Genomic DNA, 27,820 nt, shown 5'->3' with positions numbered 1-27,820 from the left:
ATGACTTCAGCACTGCACACCTTAAGTCTCTAAAACCAACAGGTCTGCTCAGACCAGGGACAGTGGAAGTTCGATTTGGAAAGATTAAATGCATTAGCTTATATAACCCAAACACTGAATAAGGGGAGGAAGGGTTTTTTTGTTTTAAAAGCTATTGGCCATGTCAGTGGTTCCCTCAAGCACTTTTCGCCATGGACTCAAAGAGAAGTTACTGCCTTGGCTGGGGTTTTTCCTGTTTGTTTGTTGCTGCGATCCCAGTTTCCTAGTCCCTTAGAGGAGGAAAGGATAATAGGATTCACGGGGATTCAATATGAATGGCTGCATGAAGAATTACCCCCATCTTGCCCTCCCTAGCTACCAAGGAGGTGCTATTAAGGCAACGTGGCAGATGCCCTCAGCATTTTAAAACGGAGCTGGGTACCATCTGGATGAAGGTAGGCAAGGTCACACCATAACAAGAAGAAAAACTGCTGCTGTTATTGCTGAGCACGGAATTATAAAACATTGACATCACAAATTCATTTAATAAATGCTACCCAAGATTTCTCCAGCTCTGAGGAGCTTACAATTAACTACTGTCAAAGACATTTTCAGAAGCAAAACACATTGGGGTATATTGGACTGAACAAGATAGGCACTGCTAATGGAGATCATGCACTTTAAAAAGAATGGAGGCATCAGAGGAGAAAAGACTGGTTAATAACGGGAGCTGAAGGTTTGTTTCAAATAGCAAAGATGCAAAGCTGAAAATAACAACGTAAGGTGCTGCTGTGTGCTGGGATGTCTAGATAACTTCCCCCTCACCCCAACAAATGCATGATGCTTAAAGTCACCTTCAGGCCAGCAGACCTGAAGATACTAAATTTATCTTTGAAGATGCCACAATGATTTTTTTTTAGCCAACAAATATCAGCACTAATGAATAAGCATCTTACATATCACATCCTTTTTTTCTGATTCTTCAGGCTTCCCTTGATTACATTAATTAAGGCCTATTCACTATAAAATCCCCTGTTCCTACAGGCTGCTGTGGAGGCAGGTCTTCGAGAGAAACCAGGCAAGAGAAGGAAAGTGCGCTTCAGTGTTTTGCAAAGAACCCATTATATCTTCAGCATACATGAGAATTAAGTGCAACAAATGTCAGCTGAACAAACTTTGCATGTTTAATACGAGTTATAGCATAACATAGACATCAAAATAAAATGACAGCTTGCACTTAGATTTGCAGGAGAACTTTTCTCCTGAGAAAATTTCCTTCTCTCTCTTTGTTTCTAAGGCTTTCAAAGCATGAGATGTGAGATGGCCTATCAGGATAAAAATCATCAAGAATACAAATCAGATGCTAATTAAAAAAGAACAGTTTTTTAAAAGATGGTCATATTGACAGTAGAGAATTATGAAATTAAATCTGTATCCAATAACCAAAAACATAGTGAAAGAATCCCCTTCCACTACACATCCACAGCAAGTTCTCCATCTGTTTCCCCTGTTCTGTAATTATACGGACCATTTTCAGAGAAGGCTCGGGGTGCATTTTAAATTCCAACTGCAAGCTTTATGCCATAAAAAACTGCCCATTAGCCCCAAGTAACAGAAACATGAGAGACTTACTTCTGCTCCAAACCAAAGCTGTCCTGCAAGGTTGTCATGGCGTATTTCCTCTGGAAACTTAACACAAAAGTCTCGGTTGGCCCGTTCATGAGGAATGCATTCATCCATGATTTGATTTATGATGTTCAAAACATTATCCTGAAGCAAAATATAGGAAAACATATATACTGTTCCAAAGTAATCACACTTTTAAATAAAAAAAAGTTTTAACAGATTTTATTAGTAAGACTCCAACTAAATAAGTGACTTGGCAAATGCAGAATGCAAGTGAAGAACATTACACAAACACACACAGAGCATCCCGCTGGTAAAAAAAAAGGAGAATATTGCTGGAAGGAAGCATGACAAACTTCACTTTTTGTAGAGGCACTGTTGTGTTTTGTTTTTTTTCCTAGAGGCTGTTTCTCAGACTCACTTCACTCAACTTTGAATACTTCGGTGGGACTTCTGGTGAGGAGGCGTGATTTGAAGAGCTTCTGACCTGCAGCTACCTATCTGCAAGACACCAGTAAATAAGCGAGAAATACAAGTAAATTAGATTCCTCTCATTTCCTCTCACCAGTTCCCAGCGATAGGCATTTCATTCTTCCTAAAAAGAATGCCCTACAGGGTACCCCGGAGGCCTCAGAAATTGATTTATGCTGCGATCGTCAGGGTTGAGTGGATGTGAGCTCGTCCTGGAAATACAGATGAGGAGGTTTCTGTAGGGCTGGCGGGCGCTGTGCCACCTCACCTCCCGGACCACCCGGGGGGATACGGGGACGCAGCCCGAGTGTGAGAGTGTTTAATAGCAGCTCTGATCTGTGTCTGCAGCAGGACAGAGATCAAAGCCCTCTAAGCAGCTTCTTGATATGAGGTAAATAACCTGCACTCGTTTACTTGAAAAGATAATTTTCACATACCCCTGCTGGGTACTGGAAGGAATTTGATTACCATAATAAAGGTAGATTCAGAGCACGGGAAAGGCTGAGTGCTTTCATTAAAGATGCTTTGTTTGTCTCATGCTTTTTCCATTATTTACAGAATTCACATTCTACTTAAAATATTTTTCAAACAAATAAAAACAAATCTGTCATGTATAGAACTGTTTAACAGGCAGAATGGCTTCAAGTCTGCGCTGCACTGTTTTATTTTGCTCTGCACTTAAAAGAAAATAACAGAAGATGGGAATTTTAAAGAAACCTGCCTCTTTTGTGTGTTCCCACTGAGAAAAAACAAAACCTACTGTAGGGTCAAAAAAAAATATATGCATATTTTCTGTAATTTCAGTGCAGATTGCTGGAATTGCTGTTGCCACAAAATAATGCTAGTATCAGTCCTGTAACTACAATGGCCTTCATTAAGAAAAAATCAAAATCAATCAATCAACTATGATCGGAAAAATTTATTACACATTGGCATAAGGTGTGTTATCTACTGCTGCTGCAATTATTAAAGCATGCTTACCTAAAAGTATTTTTTAGATGTATCATGCAGTAATATATCATTTTAATTAAGTTGTTTAAAGAAACAAACACCCCCTGAACATTTAGAACACAGACAGGGATTCAGTCCCGCACCCTGCAGAGATGGGCACGAAGTGAAGGCGCAGGGGCCGAAGCAGTACTGGAAGAGTCGTCCCTCGTGCTGAGGCTGTTCTTTGTGTAATGCTTAATTTTAGAGCCGTACCCCTCCCTCTGCTGGGTAGGAGAACACTGCCAGGATACACAGAGCGCTTGGGTCCCAATTCAAAGAGATGCCCATTGCGGAAACTGAGAAAAGCGCAGCCTCGCAGTGCTCCCAGTGAAGGGAACTCAAGTTCCAGTCCCAGACAACAGAGCAGAAGATGCTGCACCCTGGTTCGGCACTGGCGTCCAGGACCACGGAGCAGCAAAGCTGCCACCACCTTCCCAGGGTAAAACAGACAAGCAAGGAACTACGTGCCAATTCCTATGGAGCAACAGGGTGACAAAAGCAAGGTACTGCTTTCCTTCCTCCCCTCTCTTCCTCCTGCTCGGTTCTATGAAATACAGGTGTAGATCAAATGATTAATAGGAACACCATTTCTTAACTGCTCACATCGTTATATAGTCTAGATATAGCTGGGAAACCAAAATATTTTGAAAGTAGGTCCCATAAGGAAATCGGCTCCTAAACCATTTAGTTTGCTACCCAAAGTCACAGAGCAAAGTATGAAACTGAGGATTATAACTTGGAAATTGTGGAAAGTCACGAGTCGCTCGTCATCTGTTTTAAACGAGCTATTCCTCATCTATTCCAAGAGCAGGTCCTTTGTCCATAGCTCCCATATTAGCACCCCAGCAATACAGGTTGGCACACCAGAAAAAAAAAAAATGAAATTTCTGTTTTCAGGGAATTAATACAAGTTTGCAAAGATCTTTTAACGTTGGAGTGATACAGAGATAAAAAGTAACCCTACCAGCCGAATTTTTACAAAACCTGCAGGAAATGCAAAGAAATATAAAAGCAGTGAACTCATAAAATAATTATATTTGAATCAAATTATACCAGAGTTTAAATAATCCAGTCCCATTTTAGTTTAGGACATGATATTCCAATTCATTTTACTTGCCACCAAATTTGAATATGGTAAAATGCAATTTTCAATCTCTTGCTTCTTTAAAAAGCTGCACAGAATAGGACAGTGAGACCTGTATTGAAAAGCATTCCCAATTTATTATTATATTTTTTAACTTTAATGCATTACTTTCCAAATGCAATCTTATCTTACAGCAAATACAAGACAGATTGACTTCCCATTTCATAATCTTCTACATACTTACTCAAAATTCCTGATATATCAAAGAAAGTTTCATGCAAATGGGATAAAGCAACAGGACTCACAGAACAGTTGCTTGCCCAGGTATATTTTGTTCTGTTTTGTACTCTGGACTAGTAGCAGTTTTTTCAAGAGTTACCTGGCTTCACATGGGCAGCTGGTCATTCTGACAAAAAGCTATGTGAAAAACACAAGTAAAGAGATGAGCACTTCTTCCTGTCAAATCTATTAGTGATACTGGAAGATGTAAAAGAGGACAGTTGACAAAACTTTAATATTCAGTGTGAAAGTGCTTAGAAAACTATGAAGTAAACTGCTTTTGCTGTTTCGAGATTTGTCATTTCCCAAATTCTCTGACTCTACCCAGGGTTTATCTTATCCTACTACACGGAAAAAAAGAAAAAAAGCAAACAAAAACAATTCTCCACCACACTCCTTCCCTCTTCCATTCCTCCTTCTTACGACACCTAGAGCAGAGAAACCTAAGCAGGAAATTCACACCACTTGCTCCTGTAATGATTTCAAATCTCTGCTGCTTTGCAACTGGAAGAATGCCAGCCAATTTAGACAGACCATCCAATGCGTTGTAAGCAAATTAGTCTTTTCTTTAAAAGAGCTTCAAGAAACATTCAATTTAGTTAATTACAGTATTCTGCTTTGTAAGCGAAGAATGAATGGGTTCAGATACATGGCAGCACCGAGGTTTTGCTCTAAGTTAAGCAACAGAAATCAATTAGTTGGAATTGAAGTAGTAAATCTTTCACTTGATCTATCTTGCTACATAAAAGCCTCCGGATGTTAATGTATCCTTTGGTGGCTTTATCTGTTATCTGCCGGTTCATTTGCATACGGGGATGAGCACTTTTGTTTCGGCTGCTCTCCTTGGGCTTTCCTGCAGTGCCACGGCCGGCCGCTGCAGAGCTGTGCTCTGGGATGGGTTCCAAGTCCCACATTTCCTGGAAAACAAAACTCGGTGCTTCATGTAATGGAGAGCACTTGTTTATATCTTACTTTGATAGGAGATACAGTGAGTGGTAGTCAGACAGTGAATGCAGTTAGCCGCAGTGGAGGACAAAAAATTGGTTTATTTTTGGCCCAGCAGTAATTGGCCAGATACTCAATAATCAGAGCAAAAAGCCAACAGCAACTGCATTAGCCTTTGGATAGGTACAAAAAGAAGAGCCAATAACTCCATTGTACTTAAGGTCTAATCAACAGAAGGCGGACTTATCTACCCTTCTGTACTTATCCTTGATAAAATCTATGCTGCCCTTCCGTGCTATTAAATTTAATATGACTTTTCTGAGGTCCTCTTCAAGAGGAAGGTAACTTCCCGTGTTGCTAAGTACCTCTTTGTTCCCGACTGCAGAACCTAGCCATGGAAACACAGCCTCTGATAACGCTACCAGGAGCTCAACAGATAGCATTTTAGCATCCTCATTGAAAGATGTCCTTCAAATTTTCTGTTTCTTTTTCTGGCTCGATGTTAAGTTGCAGACTCCCTTCAACAGCACACTTCTGACAAACAAGGAACCGATAAACAAAAATGACATAAAGCGACGTACAGGAAGATTCTGTTCCAATTCAAGCAATTAGCCGGCACTCAGGCGTTTGTGGGTTACTTTCATCAACAGGAGAAAGCAGGAACAAATGAGGTACGCTTTGATGTGACTACAGATTTCAAAGGACACCCAAAAAGGACACCCAAATCCCTGGCTTCAGAACCCCGCAGCGTCCCTGCTGGGCTGTTTCTGATCTGAGAGCCAAAGTCTCCAGACAACAACAGGTTCCACCACGCTCCCTCCACCCCATTTTGTACAGGTGCCAAAGGCCCCCCTTTCAATCTTTTTTTTTTTTTTTTTTTTTTTTTGCCTGATGAGCTTCGTAATTATTTCCCACTGCCAACTCCTGGCTGCTCCACTTTCTAAAAGTAACTTCTGAATTGTGTGCAGTAAATCCTAGTTTAACCTAGCACACTATAAAGCACTTCCAAAATTTATCATGAATGAAAGGCCACTTGGATCTCTAGCAATTTAAATGCTATATCAGCAACAAAAATTGTTCTGGTTTGTGCTGAACTGCAGCAAAGCTTCTCTTCCCGAACTGCCTTGCTAAAATACCCTTATGAGGGCACGACACACTCCGAATATCATAGGTTTATTAACTTTAATGTTGATCTCACCTCCTGCATATGCTCAAAATCTATTACAGATACGCTGAATAATTATACCTCCACATGGCGTGAGTGGTACATACAAACTGCTGAAGACTGGCACACCAATTTTCAAGCCCGAGGAATCACAGATACTTGAGTGTAGCTTCCAACGCAACTGGTTGTTTAACCAAGATTTATTTCTTTCTCGACTGAAACAACATTTTCAGCAAGCCAGTGCGCACTCTTCTGATGGCTTACATTTAAATTTAACTTAAATCTGTTCTTAGTGTGTGTCTGCTTCTAACACAAAGATCTAATCGTGGAATTAAATTTCCTTCTTTTCCTGCTACCCACCCAAATATAGCTCTCGGTAAATAAAAGAGGAATCACCATTTACAGAAGGGCTGTTCATAACTACCACCATCTTGAGACTACGTTAAGTACCGTATCATTGCAGGGCATCCTCCTCTCTCTGCAGAGAAAAGCATTTTCAGATCTCAAAAATCTCAGTGTTCCTGATGCAGTCATAAGAAAGAGAAAATCTGTTTTACTCCTCCACACCAAAAAGCCATTAACTAATAATAGACATGACAGCCTTTCCTGAAATGAAGAATACCCCGGCTTGTACTGAAGTTCTCAGCAGAGCTTTCCAAGTGGAAAACTCGGCAGCAGAGGCTGAGAGCAGAAGAAGAGCAATGAAGAGCAATGCTGCCACGACTTACTGCTACCTCCTCTTTGCCTTTTCAATGCCATGGGGTAGAGAAACAAAAAAGCTTGCTAACATGGAAACTTACAACTTCGGACTATAGTAGTAAACACTATTACAATCCTTTTTTTCCTCAAGAAAAATATCTTAAAACATTAATCACTCCCTACACAAGATCAAATACAAATCCAAAATGCAGACGGGGAAGAAAATCCTTGGCTTGTTGATAGAGTTGTACTGGTGAGTACCAAAGGTGTACCAGCTTATGGCCAAGCGTTTTCTATTTCCTAGCCTCCCTGTCAATCACTCTACAGTCAAAAATAATACAAGTGACCAAAAGTTTCCCAACAAAGATGAAAAGTAGACAAGTTTAAAAAGGACACAATTAATGATTTTATGTACTAATTAAAAAGGCTTATTGCTGCACATTTGTTTTCTACCTAGTTATACCACTCCGTCGATCACTTAAAACTTCTGGGATTAACAAAAAAGTTAAATGTAAAATCTGTAGTCATAGAGCCTACTTTCGTTATTGAAGAGAACAGAAAAAAAAATCAACTTTTCTGAGGCTTACTAGGAGTAACGAAATGAGAAATATTGCAATCAATTACAAAATAACTGAAGTGCAGATCAAACTCTATAGCAAAAAAAAAAGTAAAGGCTCTCGTATCAGAGATAAACAGTGCAGCCAAAGCGTTCATTGTCTGGAATTTAGGGACAATCTTGACATCACCAATTAAATTAATCAAAAATGTTTTTCTTCTCAGTTGCACTTGCCTTCTTTTTTAATCTGACACTGTTGCCACTTCAATTAAATTGGGAGAGAATGTATAAAAAGAGAACAAAGCTTGTCTGGCGCACCTATCAGTCAACTGCCCGGTCCTTCTGGCATGAGTATCTGGGTTTCCTAAACCTGTATCAAGTCTCTTAAATATAGCCCTTACGGGAATTTCTCTAGAGCCCATCAGCTCTGTTACGTTTTATAAAAACTCACGAACAGGTACAAATCAGGACACCAGCATGGGTTCCTCCTCATCACAGATCCATGAATAACGCCCAAGTGTTCCAATGCTACTGAATGGCGAGACTCTGCTGTGGATTCCTACTTTCTCCCCTCTACTGATAAAAAATATATTTGTCTAGTATATTTTCTAAACTTTGTGAACACTAAGACAAAGAATATTTATTTCTTTAAGTTAATTTCTTCCCTGTAAGTCAATAATTACCCTGCTGTCTCCTCCACTGACCTCCCCTAATGTCACTACTATAATATCTGGAGGGCTCAAACAAATTGAGCAGACCAGAAAGACTTGGCCATTACTTTCTCTGAAAGTACTCCTGGCTCAATCCCCACTGTTCAACCTTTACATTATTTAGCAAAATGACGTAAGGAATAGATTCTTGCCAACTTCTAACCAATCATTAGGTCTCACAATCCAGCTGGGAGTTTCTTACAGCTTTAGTCTAACTTGACTTGTTTAATGAGATCTATTTCTGCCTAATTCCAGAAGAAAATGTTCTTCGATGGACAGATGCAATCAAACACGAAAATGTCGCACCCCTGAACTGCCTCGCTGTTCGCAGTGATTATGGTACATACTCCCAGTTTGCTCTTATCAAGAATGTTAATGAATACAATTAGTATTTCTTAGATAATTCACTGCCAATCTGCTATGACACCATCATTGTCCTATGAGTTATTTAACAGCTCTTCACAGATACCTTCTTCACCAAGGGATGCTCATTAAGGCTGACTTTCGTTTTAAAATTTTCTCTTTGGCGCAGATATAATTTAGATAAACTAAAGAATAAAAGGGCACGTTTTTCCCTCGTACCACTTAAAGTTGTCAGATAATAGGAGACACCTTCAGATAAGTCACTTTGCAAGATGGGCAGCAAACAGCGTAAGGCGGCTGTGCAACATAAGCCGTTAGGCAGCAACACCAGCTCGTGAAGCCTAGCCCCAATCTAACCTACTTTGCACCTTTCCTTTCTATCTCCAGACCATGCCAGGATGTCTTATTGGCACTGGCAGCTTCTCGTACAAAGGGTATAAGTGAGCTGGCTCAGTGCACTCACCTGCAGTAACCCAGGGCATTTCACTGCTGAAGTTCACGGGATGACTCTGCAAATATTTGCATCAGTACAGCTGAAGATGCGGTTTCATAATGGTCTGCAGCTGGCCACAGCTTATTTAAAGTGGCTCTGGATAAGGATCTATACACCCACTGCTCCTTCGCCACGCCTGTCTACGGATATTATCCAGCCGCAATCAGCCCTTTTATGCCATCAGGCATCCACACACAAAGCAAATCACTTGGGCTGAGAACACAGCCCTACCAAAGACTTGCTTTCAACCAGGCTTCCAGGAGGCTCCAAGCTGCCCCGTGGCTGCTAAATCGCTGCTGGAACATGAGCCTGGCTCCTGGAACAGATGGACTGCTGTAGGAAGGAAGGACGGACAGACAATGCTGCCATATTTGTGGGCAACACCGTCTCAAATCAGTTTTAAGTAACACCAAGCTGTGCCCTGGGGGGAGCATGCAGAAGTGTAGGGATAGGAATAAGAATAGGGTAAGTAGGAAATGGGAAGCCTTTATATTGACACTGTCAGTGGCCCATGGAATTACAGCCCAAGGAGCCATGTGTTGTAACACAAAAATTCACATTTCAGGAGATTCTTCTTTTTTAACTGAAGTTTACCTGTCTTGTTTGCTTATACTCCACCATATATCCAGGCAATAATGCAAAGAAATTTACCCAAGCTAAAACGTATGTAACATTTATACTGACTGCCCAAGGGCTTGCTTGAGCCAATGACTGGGGAATCCACATGCACAGCTGTTGAAATTATCATAGGACTCTGACCAAACCTCCCAAATGTACATAAAATACTGTTTTCTGAAATCACGCTACACATTTTCACCACTACAGTTATAAAACCTAGCAGCGTTAATCCACAGCACTGGTAGATTTAAAAGCCTTTACCTACTAGGAGAGAAAGAACATACTTTGCATTAAAAAAATAAATAAATAAAGGAAAATCTGATTTCATTGAACAGAGTTAATTGAGACAGGTATGTTGAAGTTCTGGAGCTGCGGACAAAAGACAAAAGGCCGATCAGGTATTACGCTACCAATCAACTGCAGTTATATCCAACAAGAATTCAACTCAAAACTGCAGAGCCCAAAATTTTGGAGATATCTGTTCTAAAATAGATGAGTTTGGTGGCTCAGGATCACTTCTGCTATCAGTATAGTTAAAATGACCAAGTTAAGGATTTTCTCCTAAAAAAAATTTACATAAAGATAATGTTGCCTTCCTTACTGAGGAATGCACTCAAAATTTGATTTTCTCAATTATACAACATGATGTGCTTTTAGACTCTTATTTGCATTGCAGAATAAGCCAGACAACCACAATTATGTTAATTAGATCTACTGAGAGAACTCTTCACATTCCAGTTACAGGGTTAAATTTGCAAAATCCCCATGGAAGCACACAGAATAAACAGGACAGACTTTAAGGCCAGCAGCTTGCAGGAACGTGCGAAAATGGTACAATACTTCTTCAACCCAGCTATCATCGAAGTCTTGAGTAAACATTACAACATAAGTCTGCTATAATTCTTCCTTTTTTGTAGGACATCAGACCTAACCAAAAAAACAAAACAACAAAAAAAACACCTTCCAACATTATCAGAAAAAATCTAAGGCAAAAATGAAAGTTTATACCAGTGAGACAGTTTTATCTCAATGCCTCTCTTACTGGCACAAGTCAATTCAACAAACTTAGCGGTCTCAGGGTGATCACTTACACTTCCACATGAACTACTGGGCTGCTTTATCATGGGCACAGTGTAAGTGGCACGACAATGACTTCAACAGTAGGTACGGGTACGCTGGGGCACCTGAGGAATCAGAATACAAGCATCTACTGCTTAGCATTTGCTTAAGGAAACTGCATCCACAGAAACCTTGGAACTAAAAACGTATTAAAAATGTAAAATACAACCCAAAGTTATATTGTGTACATCATCCAGCAGTATCAGGAGCATTACTTCTGTTCCCCCTTCAGCATCTTCTCTGAACAGGGAGCAGCATCCACATACGGGAAGCACAACGAACTTAGGGCAATACTGCTGCTCTTCATCTCAACACTATTTTTAAAGGAAACAAGACTATTTTATGTAAGAAGTGAAAAATCCAGCAGGAGTAGATGGCGTAAGTAAGAAGGTGAGCACTCCTAACCAACACCACGTGCTTCCTGCACAACTCGTTTCATACAAACACTTGTTTTCCAAAGTATTTAAAACGGAAAGTTTTCATGTGTGCAGGAAGTGCAAATGCTTGCACCAAGCCTACCATCTGCTGCCTGCTCTCCAATACATAAACTTTGGCTCATCTGAGCTGTTCTCATATCAACCACTTCAAACTTCTCTGAAGCATTCCTAACTTAATAAAAAAATTAGAAAAAAAATTAGAAAAACTAACTTATTTTTTCAATGACTGTCCTGAAGTCGGCACTTTCCCACCAGTTGTTTTAGAGCACTGTGCTGCAATGAGCTGAGAGGAATTCTTTCCCAAGTCTGAGGCAGAAGACAGTCGCTGCATCCTTACACCACAAAAGGAACGAGGAGTTATGACCAAACTATTTTTATTTAGTCATCTCTCTGACTAATGATAAAGTTGCAATGACTGACCAAGCCAACCTAATGGGTAACACTTTATCTATTTTCTTCCCCTCACCTTGAACTCAAGCCATTTAACTAGCGGTTTATTGTTAAATTATACACTAACACCAACAACAGTGAAGTCTGCAATTCATCTGTTCTCTCAGCAAACTCTAAATCTATTTTGTAATCCCTCCTGCTAATATGCACAAGCCCTTGGGGTGCCCAATGCATAATATATGTAGATCTGTATGTAGATATACATCTAAAGGCTTCCTTTTGTTTACTGAAAGCTTACAACCTACACATGAGAAAACAAAGTTGCACAATATTTCACAGAATATGCATAATAACCCATTATTCATAATATCTGAAATATATACACAGCATTATACATACACAGTATATTGTTATATTCCTCCAAAATATGAACTAGTTAATGATTTATGAATTATTCCATACAGAAAAATTTAGCCTTTAACTTTCAAATACATTAAGATCACAACGTAAATTTAAGTCCACTGTTAAGAATTTTCTTTAAGAAATTAATTTGCCTTCTTGTCTTTCTTATCATACTTCACTGGTATGAAAGAAAAATTAAATTAGAAGAATGCTTTTTTCTAATATGATTAAGTGAAAAAGCTTCTAGCAGAAGAAAACAGAGTTAAACCCCAAGTACATAAATATCAAGTAAATAGTTTTCCCATATTGTTAATCTTGCTAGCGTGTTGGTAACACGAACGTATGGAGGAAAGAAGACATTTTGCAGCACATTTAAGCCATGTGACTGCATAACCAATTCAGTGGCCAACATGAGAATTCGTCCTTCTTTTCAACAGTAAAACAAAAGAAAAGGAAAGGAAAAAAAGGATAAAAAAGGAGCTGACTACAACTCTCTGATGACATTGCTGAAGAACCCGGAAAAACTACAAAACTATAAAGCCCCTGACAGCTAGACACGTCATATTAAATTAGATCTTTCAGAAGTGATCCGCTGTAGTCTCATACTTCACAAATGCTGAGAAAAAAAAGTCACTTTTAAAATGACCTCGATCCCCTATCCTCACATAGCCTTCAAACGCACGGTAATTACCAGCATGTCTCAGGTACAGTATGTCAATGTTCAGGCAACATACCAACAAGTCCATTCTTCTTAATACAAACAGTATGATCCAGGGCAGATAACCACACATTAAGAAGAAAACACCATATTTTTATTACGCACAAAAATTGTCATGTCTTGACTGCAAAGGAAAAAAAAAGCTCTTTGGCTTTCTAACTGAAGTACGTATAAAATATTAACCTTGCTTTCCTGTTAAATGGAGGACTACCTCATCTTCCATCAAAGACAAATTATTTTTCCTTCTGAGTTTCCAAGCAAAGAACACGCTCTTCATGAGCAGATGGCGCAGGGTAACGTGGCATCACAAGCCCTTTCAGTAACAACCTACCGCTTCCCCAGCACGCGCTGTTTAATACAATCACGTTCCTCTTCTCACTGATAAAAAATTAATTGTATTATATATAGAAAGACAAGTTTCCTCTTTCATTATTTACCAACTTGTGATTCTAGCTTCAGTTTCACCCTTCTGAAATACAAATACACACAAAATAAAGAAGTCGCACTGAAGATACTTTCCATTCCTCACTGCAGAGAAATCCCCACGAGCTCCATGCAGAGTTCGCTGCAAAGCAGGGATGGCTCTCGGCAGCTCGGGAAGCAGCACTAGGCATTTTGGCAATTCTGCGACCACTTCTGCATTTTCTGGTTGGATGGTTTTTATTAAAAGAAAAAAGGAACCTAGAAACGTACAAATAATGCAAGCAGAGGTGAAAAGCAACTGCACTGGCGTCCCTTTATCAGGCCATCGGTAATTCCTTCCTAAAGTACCCCGTTATCAAACATCGCTGCTGGTTCACCCACACACCAAAAAGGATCACATGAAGAAATTCCTCACTTTTAGACTTATCTTATCCATACATCTCCAGCTTCAGAAAGCAAATAACGTACTTATGCTTATTTCAATGACGAAGGCTGCAATTCTTTCAGTTTGTTGTAGATTTTAGCATGCCATCCTGTGACAAGGGAGGGTACCCTGAGGAGCTCCTGCAGCATTTTACCCTCCTGTTACTCACGGTTTTCCTCAGCCCATTTTTACCTCCTTTCCATATCATACAGGGTGCTCTTGCAGCCTGTAGCTGAGAACCAGCCTGCAGCACGTGCGCTCCTTCACGATAAGGGCAAAGCTGTTTTCCTTGGCACTTGAATCGCAGCTTATCTCATTCTGATGCTTTAAATTGTTAAACTGAACCACAAGACATACGGAGATAAGTACAACTGGTTGAAACAGAGCATTTTTGATAACATTCTCTGCGTGTATTTTATATTGTTACAGAAATTGACGTAGACAAATGATAACAAAACACTGAAATACGCTTCAACTTTCTCTAAGGGCTTTGATTCCTCAACAACATTCACTTATACTGTGATAGATAATGAGGTTCAGACTCAGGTGTCCACTTCACCACCGATGTATGGACTAACACATGTATGAAGCAGTTCACTAAAGTCTACATATATTTTAAAGCCTAATGTTACAGCAAACTGAAACCACTGAAAGACGACTTGAAAATCATGGCCAGCCAGTTGCAGGAATTCAAGAAGTGTTTCCCTAGTGGTTCCATCAAGCAAATAGCCGAAAAAGTGAAGAGCCAGTATAATATGTTACCAGTCAATCATTCCTATAAATGAGCTAAGAAAAGTAAGCTTTCACAAATACTAGGAGGTTCCCATTTTACTGTTCTGTGGCACAGCACGAGGGGTAGCACGTCTGGGCGAGTCGATGGTTTGCTTCAGGTCAGTGCCCTGGCAGGGGCAAATTCCTTCCCGGTGGACTTTAATGTTCCAAATTACACGTTGCTGAGACACAGCCTGCTGTTCAAGGAGTAATTTTGATAAAACCACGCTGGGAACTGACTCATAACACTACTCTGAGAGCTCGCTGCTTTACACAGAAGTAATTCTCAGTGTACTAAGCCAGCAAGCAAGTACCATGACCCTGGGAGCACTTTAATAACGGGAAGGGCTTAGACGCAAGTTCAGTTTTGACCTGTCAAGTTCTAGCAAAATCTCCATGTTAGAAACCAAGGTGTTTTTACTCTTCACACTCCAAATTAAGCAAAGAAGATCTACAATATGTAACATTAAAGCTAATTCCATTAGAATGATCAGTTTACTGGCTCAAGTAACAAGATATTAATCAATATGAAAATAGCAATAGTCAAAGTAAATTCATTTAGAAAACTATCACAAATGCATGAATGATTAATTTAAAAATGTACACAAAATGACATTATTTCTTAGGAAATTCAATACCAAAAAAACCCGGTGATGCTGGGAGGGGTAGGAGCAGCACAGAAAAGGACGCCTTATCCTAACCCCAATATAAAAATATATCAATTAATTATTTGTGTTGCAAGGAAAAAAATAAAAGCCACTCAGATGATCCAGCACTGCATATTCCTCAAGATTCAGAGATGGAAATAAGTTTTACTGAAGGAAAAAAAATTGTGCCTTCCCACTATCGCCATCAATCAAGATAAAAAAAAATGAAGTATAACATCCTTCTTTTTTTTTCTCATTTAAGAAAAATTTAGATAGCTTTTCATCATGCATCTCTCCACATGTAAGTTGCCATTAATTTTAGCAGAAAGCAACATAGGAAGAAGTGCTTTACTCCATTAAACAGGTATTAGCCACGCAAAAAAAATGCAAGATACTTTATTAACAGATATGTTATGTTCGTAGGATATTCTGCTATTGACACGCAAACACCCAAGCAAAACAACGGATGTCATTTTTATAACAAGCTACCATAACTGGATCAAACTTACATCGCATTAATGTGAAAAAAAAAGCAAAGCTTTGAAAACCAATACCTTGGTTCTTACTCATAAATACATGCTACTCAGCATCATGCTAAACAGTCAACTCACAGCATTTTAAATCCAAGATGCAAGATCTTCAGAAGTTTTAAAAAGTTAATTTACTGTAAAAAGTGTGATTTTTATCATCAATCAAAAAGTGCTAAAGCAAAACAGTAAAAGACCACATTTAGAGCTGCAATTGTTTTACAAAGGAAGTTTCAACAGTCCTAAAAACAAAAGTTCTCTGTATATCCATTGGAAAAATAAAAAAATTAAAAAAAAAAAACCAGCTAAAGCACCATACCTTCAATTTGCCTTGACTAATACTGCCCTTTTTGTTAAGAGAGAAACCACCAAATATAACCATTATAAAGCACTGCATTCTCTAGGTAAAGCCCTTTTGTTTTGTCTGAACCTGTTTATGCACTACAGTAAACTTGGAACTCTCAAACAATAGTTACAAAAACTGAAAATATAGACACAGATATAAAGCTGAGCTCTTTGGATACGGTTAAGATCCATCTCTAAAAAGAACTGCAGTTTGTAAGACTTGTTGACTATTGACTGTGATCTGACCTTTTCTGCAGATCTTTGAAAATTAGAAATTGCAAAAATAGCTGCACAAAAAAATACAACTATCTCCATCTTTTCTTTCTGCTCTAGTAACAGATTGTTTAAGTAACAGCAATCTGTTAGACAAATGAAAAGAAGAAACTACCAGGCATCAGACGGTATTAAGAGTCACAAGATAGTGAGTCACTACATAACAAGCCAAGCAAACTGACCAAGGAACTATCAGTCTGCATTTCTTGCATTCCTACATCTGAAAGATTCAGAGAAACTATTTTTTGAACAGAATTCTCTGTCTATACTACAGTAAGCAAATAGGAAAGTCAGTGCATCTGCACAGAAACAGAGAAGAAATTGTTATCTCCAGGGATAAAACAAGGAGATTAACTTGCACCATGATATTATTCATCCATCCTTGTTATCATAACGCCTTTTCTAATAACAGTTTGGAAAGAATTTGCCTAGAAAGTTTGTGGAATGTCCATTACTAGAGGTTTATAAATAAATCAAATACAATTTGTGAAAGGTGATTTAGGTATAGCTGATCCATCACACAGAAGATTGAAGTCAATGATCTTTCAAGATAACTTCACCCCTATTTTATCCTCCAAGGCACTGAATTTTTACTGTTACTAAACTTAGTTTCCAGTTTTGTAAGCCCTTTAACTCCACTTTTTTTTTCTCTAGTGACAGTACAGTAGGAAACTGAAGATACTCAAACCAGACAGAAGTATTTAAATTGTTTCTGACATAATACATTGGCTGCCAACTCTCTCTGTAAAATGCTCTTCAAAAAAGAAAGACTGCACTTTTTCATTCAGTTTTCTTGCAAACCAACACATAGTATCTCACTTTTTTTCATTCCCTTTTCATTAAGGGACTCAGCTAACTTAATGTGAACATTTGTTACATTGATCAGGACACTGCTCTTCTAATTTATCTTAACTTGGTCAGCAATGAATTTTTTTCTGCATAATGAAGTTTGGTACATTTTAACTACCAGTAATATAAGAAATTCTAGCCAAGGTGAATGAAAATGAATCCTTTACACCCAATTTACTTTTCCACCAAATAAAAAAAAAGGCAATGAATCTGTATTACCATGGTCTTTACACTTAAAATTCACCTGACTTGACAAGTGTTTACTTTTCATAGAGAAATCCTCCTGAGCATGGTATATTGTGGACTTCAGCTCACTGTGGTATAAAGTCTTTTCTTTGGTGCAACTGGGAGGGGAAGTATCAGAGCATTTGTGCAAGAATGAAGAGCAGAACTACAGTGAACTAGTCTTTGCAGTCTCTAATACTCCTTTCAAGTCTTGCTTAAATTATAACCATTGTTTCAGAAAATACTATGAGGAATCTTAGGTAAACTATATTATACAACAAGAATTTAGAAACTGATTTGCTCTTTGGAAATAATTTACTAATAAATATCCTTTTCTGTTTAGTTCCTCAGTAGTTCCTCTCACTTTCAAGGCTTCTTAAATGAAGCAGATAATATTCTTTCCAAAAATTAGCAAAGTTATCAGCTGCGTTCATGTAGCTCATTTACTAATGAAAAGCTGTCAGATTCATGAAGCATGGAAGCTGAGCATCTACAAAAGATATGGCTGTTTTACACTGCCTGAAATTTTGCAGTATTCCTCACATTCTAGTAAGCTCTGTATGCTTATTTCATATAAAGGAAACAAAATCTTTAATATGTGCTCTCATTTAAAGGAAACCATCAACAAACACTTAAATGAGATGGAGTAGATTTATTTTATAAAGTATTCTCGAAGAATATAGCCTTTAAGCTAATAAAAGTCATACAACTACCAAAGTCATTTTAAATAGATTTCACAATAAAAACTAATTAATACAATAAATAATAACGTAATACATTTAATGTACACAAAAATGCCAATGAAACCAGGAATATGCCATTTTGATTACCTGACAAGAGCGAAACTGGTTGACTAGCAGCGTACATCTCTGTGGGTCTTTTCTTCCATCCAAACTGTCCAGTTCAGCTGCTACTTGATTTAGTTCCTCATCAGCATAGTAGAATTGAGCAAGGAGCTGCGGGTCTGTTCTCTGCATTGAAGAGAGACACATACAGAATAATACATTATTTTTTGCCAATAAAAAAATGCTAATTATATTTTCTGTAATTAAACAAACAAACAAACAAATATTTAAGTCAGATCTGTAGCACGGCAGCACAAAGAGAATGATCTTAACACATTTATACATATTTATAAAATTTTTCTACCTTGAAGAAAAAAATCTCTCCTGTAACAAAGCTGGGGCATTATTAAGCTACTGTTATCTGCAAAACCATCCTGGCATTCTCACCCATTGTGGCATAATTACGTGGTGTACAAACTGAATCACTAGTTTTGTTTATTAAACAAAAGTGCATTTCAGTTTTGGCAAAACAAGACAAAGTTGCTTGCCAAGTCAACACCAACCAAAAACCACCCACTGCCAACAACGAGACGATGTGGTGGGCCTTCAGCAGAAGCTGCAGCATCAACTTATGACCACTGCAGTGACCCTTGAAACCCGTTGCCCGTCTGGACACAACCCTCATTTTGAGGATCAGAAGAATCAAGTCATAGGAGGTAAAGGTACTGAATCTACTAGATATGATATAAGGGTCAAGTAGATACAAAGACTTGACAAAGTAAATGATATGATTTAATGAGGTCTTACAGAGAGAAAACTATGTCACAGGTCTTCCAAGTGGCAAAGAACAGAATTACTATGACGGATTTTGTCCACATTTAAAAGACTGCAATAATAATAGAAAGAACAGAAGAATGAGGGAATTTATCAAGAAACATTAAGAATAATAATTATTATGGGGGAATAATTTCCCTCACATAAGGAAAAAAAAAATGATATTAACGACGGGAAATTCAGACCCCTATGAAAGCTTCCAAGCATTTCACAGAATCACAGAATGGCTGAGGTTGGCAGGGACTTCTGGAGGCCATCTGGTCCAACCTCTTTGCTCAAGCATGGCCACCCAGAGTATGGTGCCTGGCACCACATCCACGTGGCTTCTGAAGCTCTCCAAGGAGGAGACCCCACAGCCTCTGGGAAGCCTGAGCCAGGGCTCCAGCACCCACACAACACAAAAGTGCCGACTGATGTTTAGACGGAACCTCCCGTGTTCCAGTTTGCGCCCAGTGCCTCTTGGCCTGGCACTGGGCACCACTGAAAAGCCTGTATGAGTCCTCTTAGCACCCTCCCCTTAGGTATTTATACGCACTGATGAGATGCCCCCTGAGCATCCTCTCTCTTAGGCTAAAAAGTGTCAGCTCTCTCACAGCCACTCCTCAGCAACAGAAGTGGTCAGAGTACAATGAATATCATCATGGAAAAAGCAGTTCTTTTTGCTGCCTACTTCCAAAAACAACAACAACCTCCCACCCTCCCCACCCCCCGAAAAAAAAAAAAAAGAGAGAGAGAAGTACCACATCACACTGTTCAGTTCCCAACTCAAGTCTTCGCAAAATAGAGCTCCTGCAGAAAAAAAACCTTTAGGCCTTTGCATTACAAGAGTATTAAACCTACACACCTGTACAGTCCCTGGAAAAGAACACAGTATTAACAACTTTTAAAGAGGACAGTACACATCCTCCACACTTGACAGGATCACAGAGTTAACTACTTCAAGTATTTTATTACAGTAAGTCTTAAAAAATATCTAGTCTTACAAATGATGCTACAGACTACCTCGCTGGTGCATGCTGCATGGTTTCTCAGCCAGCAATTTAATGAGACAACAACAACCTTTGCTGAAAGCAGACACACTGACTCCTGTTCCTACATGCCCTATTTGTGCATGAATATAATGATTTTAAGGCTATCCTACCTTTAATATTATTATGAGCTGTAACACTACCAAACAGCTTTCTACATCACTAGTTCACAACATTCAAGTTGCGATGCAAGTCAGAAATAATCCTTTCAGGCAGCTGAAACAGTAATGAATGAGTTTTTTCTTTCTTTAAGCAGGGAGCCAGCCACTTACTACAAAATAAATAATAGAAGGCCTTTGCAATCTTAAGATTTTTCCTTTTTTATCCTTTCTCGGATGTCTTTTATTAAGCAGCTACAGTACACTGTGTGTAAACTGTGAAAAGTTTAGTCTTAAATCATAGAATGGTTTGGATTGGAAGGGACCTTAAAGATCATCTACTTTCAATCCCTGCCATGGGCAGGGACACCTCCCACCAGCCCAGGCTGCCCTAAGCCCCATCCAGCCTGGCCTTGAGCGCTGCCAGGGATGGGGCATCCACAGCTTCTCTGGGCAGCCTGTTCAGTGCCTCACCACTCCACTCCCTTAGTAAAGAATTTCTTCCTCATACCCAATCTAAATATGCAATTTTTTAGTTTAAAGCCATTCCCCCTTGTCCTACCACTGCACCCCCTGACAAAGAGTCCCTCACAGCTTTCCTGTAGCCCCCATTAGATACTGGAAGGCCGCTGTAAGGTCTCCCCGGAGCCTTCTCTTCTCCAGGCTGAACAAACCCAACCCCCTCAGCGTGTCTTCACAGGAGAGGTGCTTCAGCCCCTTGGTCATCTTCGCGGCCCTCCTCTAGACTCATTCTAATTACGTCTAATTGTCTTTCTTGTGCTGGGGGCCCCAGAGCTGAATGCAGGCTCCAGGTGGGGTCTGACGAGAGCAGAGCAGAAGGGGACAATCCCCTCCCTCACCCTGCTGCCCACGCTGCTTTTGGTGCAGCCCAGGACACGGCTGGCTTTCTGGGCTGCAAGCGCACATTGCTGGCTCATCCCTTCCAACCTCAATCTGTGATACTCATCAACTGACACCTCCAGGTCCTTCTCCTCAGGGCTGCTCTCAACCCATCCTCCCTCCAGCTTAGGATTGCCCCATCCCAGATGCAGGGCCTTGCACTTGGCCTTGTTGAACCTTGTAAGGATCGCACAGGCCCACCTCTCAGGCCTCTCCTGGTCCCACTGGCTGGCATCTCTACCCTCCAGCATGTCAAAAATAGTTTATTCACTATAGACTTGACAGAAAAATGTGCAGGAAGGAGGACAAAGCTTGCAGTATACGATATGGGGAATGAAGGACAGTAAGAGGGAAAATTTATAACAATTACTAAATTTCTCAGGTTTGCTCTGAAGTCCTGCATTTCTCCCACCCAATTCTTTTTATTATTCCTGATTTTTATATTTTCTTTCTGTATTTATCTACATTGTTAAAACTTTCTAGACAAAGATGTTAACTGAAGACGCAGGAATTCATTTGTGGACTTGTGGCAAAGGATGACTTCTTGTTTATACACATCTAAATGGCACTGCAGAAGTAAGGCAATTTCTTAAGAGTGGTCTTGAGCTAAATATCTCAGCTTAACTTTTTATTTTAACTCCCACGTGGCTGATCTTTTAAAGTGGAGGAACGAAAGTTTTAATTGAGTTCTTTCTACTTTGTTCTGTTTGTTGCGGATTAGTATCATGATCTTTGATTAACTCTGTCAGTCGTGGTCCCTGGCAAGACACAGCTGCATGAAACTCGAAATCTCCCAGCAGGGGGGACATGTAAAATGAATAACCACAACTTTCTAAATTCAATTTGTTCCAACTGGTAGGAGAAAATAAAAGATAGCACCATGCTCAATGCCCATTTTTGCTTTCAGTTTATGCAAAACATGGTTCAAATAATTCTGTCTCTTTGGCAGAGTAACAATTAGTACTCTTTCATCTTCAACTGTTTAAATTAATAGAAAGACTTCATTTGAATGCACCTAACAGAAAACCTACCACTTCATGTCTTTGTAGTTTGTATCAAGAACTTTACACACTACAACCAAATTCATTCATCTAATCTCTTGGTTTGATTTGCTGGACTTCATCTTCTACGTACTGGCCTTGTCTTGTTCCACTAGAGCATCATATATTTAAGCTACTTCTTGTCAGCTATTTTTGTATCCGTGGACTGCAGTTGCCCTTTTTATCACAACACCCTTGTAGATCGCACGTAGTTTTTTATTCCTGTTTTAATTTTTGGTTTTGTTAAACCTATTATCATCCTAATACCCTCCTGAGCCTGAGCTCTCAAGGCAACAGGCTCTTTCACTCTACAAGAACACCCTCCAAAGTCTTTCTGCATTTCACAGCTCATGTTCAAAAAGATACAGCCCACCAAATGACCCAGATTATTCTGTGTAGCTGTACAGCCAGTGCATAACTTACCGTAACACCAGACCACATTCACCACGGATTCAAAACCATCATTTTATACATTGGTCATTACTTATTATTCTGAGTTATATGATATGCATTGACTATCACTCCAGACAGGACAAAGACAGGAATCAGCGTATCATCAGTTACTGTAATACTGCATCATTCGTCTTTTTATGAAAGATCACCCACTGAATACTTCCTTTACTGTTGTTTTGTTGTTGTTTTCATCCACTTTTTATTAGGCATTACTCTTCATTTGCAGCTTTCATTAACTCAGAGATTTAACGCAGAAGACTCCCTGCCATTGCCAAGCTCAGTACTCTGTCTACATGTGAGGTTGCATTAACTACTGAACAGGCTGCATGCAGGTTTTCCCAACGAAGGCCTAACAACGACTACAATTAGGTTAGCTCAGTTTGTTTTGTAACAAATTCGGATTTGATTTTTCTTCAGGATTTACATGGAATATAAGAGAATGTTGAAAGGAAGCAAATTAAGAGAGCTATGAGCTACATGTTGTTAGATAAGTAACAGGTCTGTAAGATTACTTATTACATGTTATCAGATGAAAAGATGCCATTCTCACATCTTGTAAGCAAGCTGGTCTTTATCAAAAACAGAAGCTGTCACTTAAAAAAAGTGTAAACTGACTGGGAAAGGAAGGAATTCTAGCGGAGACATCTCAACACAGGACAGAAGCAAGCAGCTAGACAGAAAACCCATACTACATTGAAAAGCCAGGGTGCCAAGAGAGAAATCTCAAACCATTCAGTCAGAAATTCCAGAATTTAATAATCGTTTTGAAAATCAAGTTTCCAGAAATAAGGATTCATTTTGTGGATCTTTCAAAACAACATCGCGAGCATCTTTTGTGTGATTTCGATGATGGCTTTTGAGTATGAATACTGCTTCATTCTCAACTAGCTAACACAAAAAATGCATGGTCTTATAAACATCAGCGACAGCAGCCCATACTTTGAACACCGAAGAACATTTTCACCAGGTTTCTGCAACCCTTCGTAGGGAAGTAAAGATCCTGTTCAAGTTTTTCTTCTGCTTACATCACAACATGAATGAAGCCCCCACCATCGCCACTAAAAATAGAGACAAAAGACATCATCATCACAAACGAGCCAAAGAACAGACTGAAACAAGGGAACCATAGAGATGAGCGAGATCCTAGCTAGCGATATAATTATCTTCTGATGCCTGCCAGTTACCCTCCAAAAAATAATATTCATTGTGTTTGAATTGCTGATCTAAAGACTTCAGAACAACAGCCAAACCCCAGCCCCGCTTAAAATAAAACGCACAGACCAGAGAGGAAAGGCTCCAGACTTTGGTTGTCCATTTGCACTTTTCCAGTGTCCTAAGCATTAACATCTCTCCCATGCACTCAAACCCTGACCCGATCCCTACGGAAAGAAACTATGAGGAAAAACATTAATTACATGCATTTTGCTGATAGTAAATCCCGGTTGCTTTTTGACTAGAAAAAAAAACATAAGCCTACATCCACTGGGAATGCTTTTCAAATAGCATTTGGTAATGGTAAAAAATGCATTTCACCCAAGTAAATTAATTTTACTACACATTACGGCAACTGCATCCACCAAACACCTGCAGGACAATATTGGGTGACACCAGACAATCCCCATGTGATCGTTTTAATTGCTGTAGGTGCCACATCATGCTGCCCTTCCTCAGCCAGGATCAGTTAACAAACTTCAACTCAGCAGTTCCTACTCTGCCCCAGCTGATGGGAGTCTATCAGCTGAAGTGAGAAGTTTTAGGGAAAGCCTGTGGCATTCACATCAGCAGAAGAGTCTTTGATCTGCATGGCTTCCTTTATTCCCCCTTTGCTATGGGGAAGGGTGGTGTAAATGTCTCTACTACAGACGGCCCAGGTGTAGTCAGTCTAAATTTGTTGCCTGCTGTGTTTTGGGGGGAAAGAAGGGCACAACCAGAGAAAGAAGATCAACCTCAAACTTTCCTTTCCCTGAAATAAATACTGTAGTTATCAGACCATGCCAGAGAGGAATGATTACTGCACGGCACAGAAATCAGAAATGGGTCTTCACAGGCGCATTTGCTTTGTGATGGGACTTGGGAAAGGCTGTAGGTTAAGAAGTCAATCCTGCTCTTCAGCACACAGAAAACACTGCCTAACATTTTGGAAAACAACTCGCTGTACATGATGACAATCATGTCTTTTGTGTACCATGAAGCAGAATTAGGACCTAAGATTTTAAATATGATCAGTTATGGATCTCAGACCTAATGTTGTATTTTTAAAGCTTAAAACTGATATTGCATGTTACTAGTTTTCAACTAATTAAACTCATTTAAGACTTACGTAATATTATCAGAAGGAAAAAGTTTTTAGTTATTTTGTTTGTTGTTTTTTTCCAAAAATAATAGGATTTAGGCTTGAAACCCCAAATGTATTCATTGCCAATGTGAAGAATAATGGACTTGCAGTGATCGAAACTTATCCAGTCAAAACATGACTACACAAGTCACAGACGCACTAGCAGGCTTGACTGGCAGATGACTTATTTCAAAGATTTTATGTATTTTTTTCAGAAAAGGATTAACAGTAAATTGTTACATGGGTTCATTTTCACCTTCTATGCAAGCAAGCATACCAACATCCTCTCTTCAGACAGGTCCTTTGATTTTTTATTCAATGCTTTCCAAAAGGTAATAAAACACCAATAAGAAATGATCACTCTCTAACGGGTGGAGGAGTCAATATCTGATACTTAACTTCAAACGTTATAATTTTTAATAGCACAGATACTGCTTCACATGAAGGGAAAAAGCAACTCTGCTACTCAAAGCATGCAGGATTTATTTATTTATTTTTACATCTACCAATTCTAGTTCAAGTGCTATCCATTAAGAAAAAAGGGTGAAATATTCCCTCAAGGTTAATTTTGTAGTGAAGTCTTAAAAATACTGAAAATGCAATTTTTTTAATGCTTAGCTTTCTGGTGTTGCACAGGTATAAAAAGAAAAAAGGACTCCAAAATGAGCACAACAATTGGTAATTGGTCATGAGGATCGGTTAAAAAAAAAAAAAAAGCACTGTGGGAAAAGCTACAGACTGGTTAAAGCTTTACCAGCTGCTCTGTGTTTATCTACAGAATATCATTACACAAGCTAGAAAGACAGGTGAACAGGTTGTTAGCACACACACAAAAAAAATGCTACCAGTGCCTTAAGCAAAAAATTAGCGAGATAATGATTTATTTACTATTGGACAACACAAATTAGGTGAGAGAGTTTTTTTCCACTACTAGTGCTCTCCAAAAAGCACATTTAAATGCTATGCTTCCATTACAGAATGATATTGAAATAATACCTGTAAAAAAAAAAAATCTGATAGTGATTACACTGAACTAGAATAGCAAATATTTGAGACTGCCACACAGTCAGTTTTCACTCATGATGGATTAAGTCACTGCACAGAGTTTCTATTTTTGCACGTTCATAATACTAATCCAGAAAAGCATGTGCTCAAATCCATATTTTCTGGGGGAAGTACATAAGCATATGCTTAACACGTGTTACTTGAGCTTTTGGACACGTACTCTGCTGAGCAGGAGTGGACCGCAGCTGAACCATTGCCTCTATTTCTAGGGAATAAGGCATACTCCAGGAGGAGGAAGCAGCTTTGCTGGGGGGAAATCAGGGCTCTCGGCAGTGATGGAGCAGGCACTTCTTCCACGTGAAGCGTGGTAACCTGCAGTGCTGCCTCCCCACCAAGTCCACTGCAGGCTACCAGGGATTTCCACCTCCAGAGCTGCCTGGTTGCGTCCTGCCAAAACCAGCCGCAGCTACGAAGAAGCCACGGTGACGAAGAAGAGATTTTCCTGTCTTCATCTCAGGCCATGAGCTTTTTCATCCTGTTTTCTCCCCTTGTGCTACTGGGGAGCAAGAGAACAACTGGGTGGGCACCTGGCCACCATGGTCCAACCACCCACTGACCTCCTTGCACTTCCTGACCGCCTCCTCCCATAGCCAGTCTCCCCAGGTTTGACTTCAGGATAATCACCTTTCTTTCTCAACTGCTGCAAGAACATCAAGCTTAAAGGACAACTAGTTACTAAGAAGGAGCGAATTGAGCTTGTTGGGATAAGTATCGAAGTGGACAGGTCATTCTTTAAATGCTTTTATGCAGTTTCATTCAGATTTGTCTAAATTTTTGTCAACATTACACTAAGCATCTTTTCAAGAATATAGATTCCACCATGTTTTTAGGGATGTGTTACCTATCAAGAGGAAAAATGTCAATTCAGTTCCCCACACTTCCAGACCTACAGGCCCTCCCCTTATGCAGGGCAACGCAGTAGCATTGGGAAGCAGCATCCAACTGTTTTTCCTCCAGTAATGCAAAACCCTCTGCCCTGCTAAGCTCCATTTTTTCACAACTTCATGCATTAGAGGACTTCATAATCCACTATAGTTATGTTATAACATGTTTTATTAATGTTTTTAAGTATTTATAAAAATTCCTAAATGCTGAGACAAACCATAACCTCTTCTCTCACATCCTTAATGCTTACGTCTTCATTATTTTTTTCCTATAAGCTTTTTTCTTTCAAAATCAGACTTCTATTCTTAGGGGGGAAAAAAGACAGCTTTGTGCTGTTTACAGAGAGGCTTTGCAGCCTCTTTAAAATCTCCATCTTCTTCTAGGTTGCTATATCCTAATAGGATTTTTTTTTCCCTCCCAGGTCTGTAGCTCCAGTGTTTTGCTCGTGCTTAGCAGCCCGGGTAGCATGCCAGCTTTGCCTCACCGTTCAGCTCCAACCTGTTCTGAACAATCTGCCATATACACTATTTTACTTCTGGATCAAGAAATGTCTTCATTTATCAGGGCATAGACAAAACCCTAACAAGAAGGAAACCTAACCCAGCAAAGAGTTCAAGCCTGCAGATTATAAAAGAGTTACTACACAGTCCCTCTCGGGTATTAACAGGCACAGCACATTCCTTAGGTTTCTTCATATTGAAGGTGCATCCTTATTTTTCTTTGCCTCAACAAATTTGCTTATGATGAATCTGAGGTGCTCCGTGTCATACTTGAATAAAAGAACGATCACCTGCGTGAAGCTGCACGTGCATTATCTCATTTTCCTGGTAGGAGGCTTTCAATAAGCTCAAGTTGAACGCCTTGCCAGA

At 39.4% G+C, this 27,820-nt stretch overlaps 1 protein-coding gene across 5 annotated transcripts in view; it reads right to left on the bottom strand.

Moving 5' to 3' along the window:
- The window catches only part of ZFYVE28 (zinc finger FYVE-type containing 28), a 147,776-nt gene that overhangs the window by 56,605 nt on the left and 63,351 nt on the right, over positions 1-27,820 (bottom strand). For all 5 annotated transcript variants that reach the window (XM_080592067.1, XM_080592069.1, XM_080592066.1 and 2 more), the window contains exons 2-3: positions 18,359-18,499; positions 1,612-1,749 (exon numbers count right to left, since the gene is read on the bottom strand). In XM_080592067.1, coding sequence (XP_080448193.1) covers positions 1,612-1,749; positions 18,359-18,499 — 279 coding nt within the window. The remainder of the gene's footprint in view (positions 1-1,611; positions 1,750-18,358; positions 18,500-27,820) is intronic.

This window comes from Anser brachyrhynchus (assembly GCF_964034855.1).
Source record: "Anser brachyrhynchus genome assembly, chromosome: 4".
NCBI classification, from domain to species: Eukaryota; Metazoa; Chordata; class Aves; order Anseriformes; family Anatidae; genus Anser; species Anser brachyrhynchus.
The sequence above is the reverse complement of the archived record's forward strand: the minus strand, read 5'-3'. Positions and strand labels throughout refer to the sequence as shown.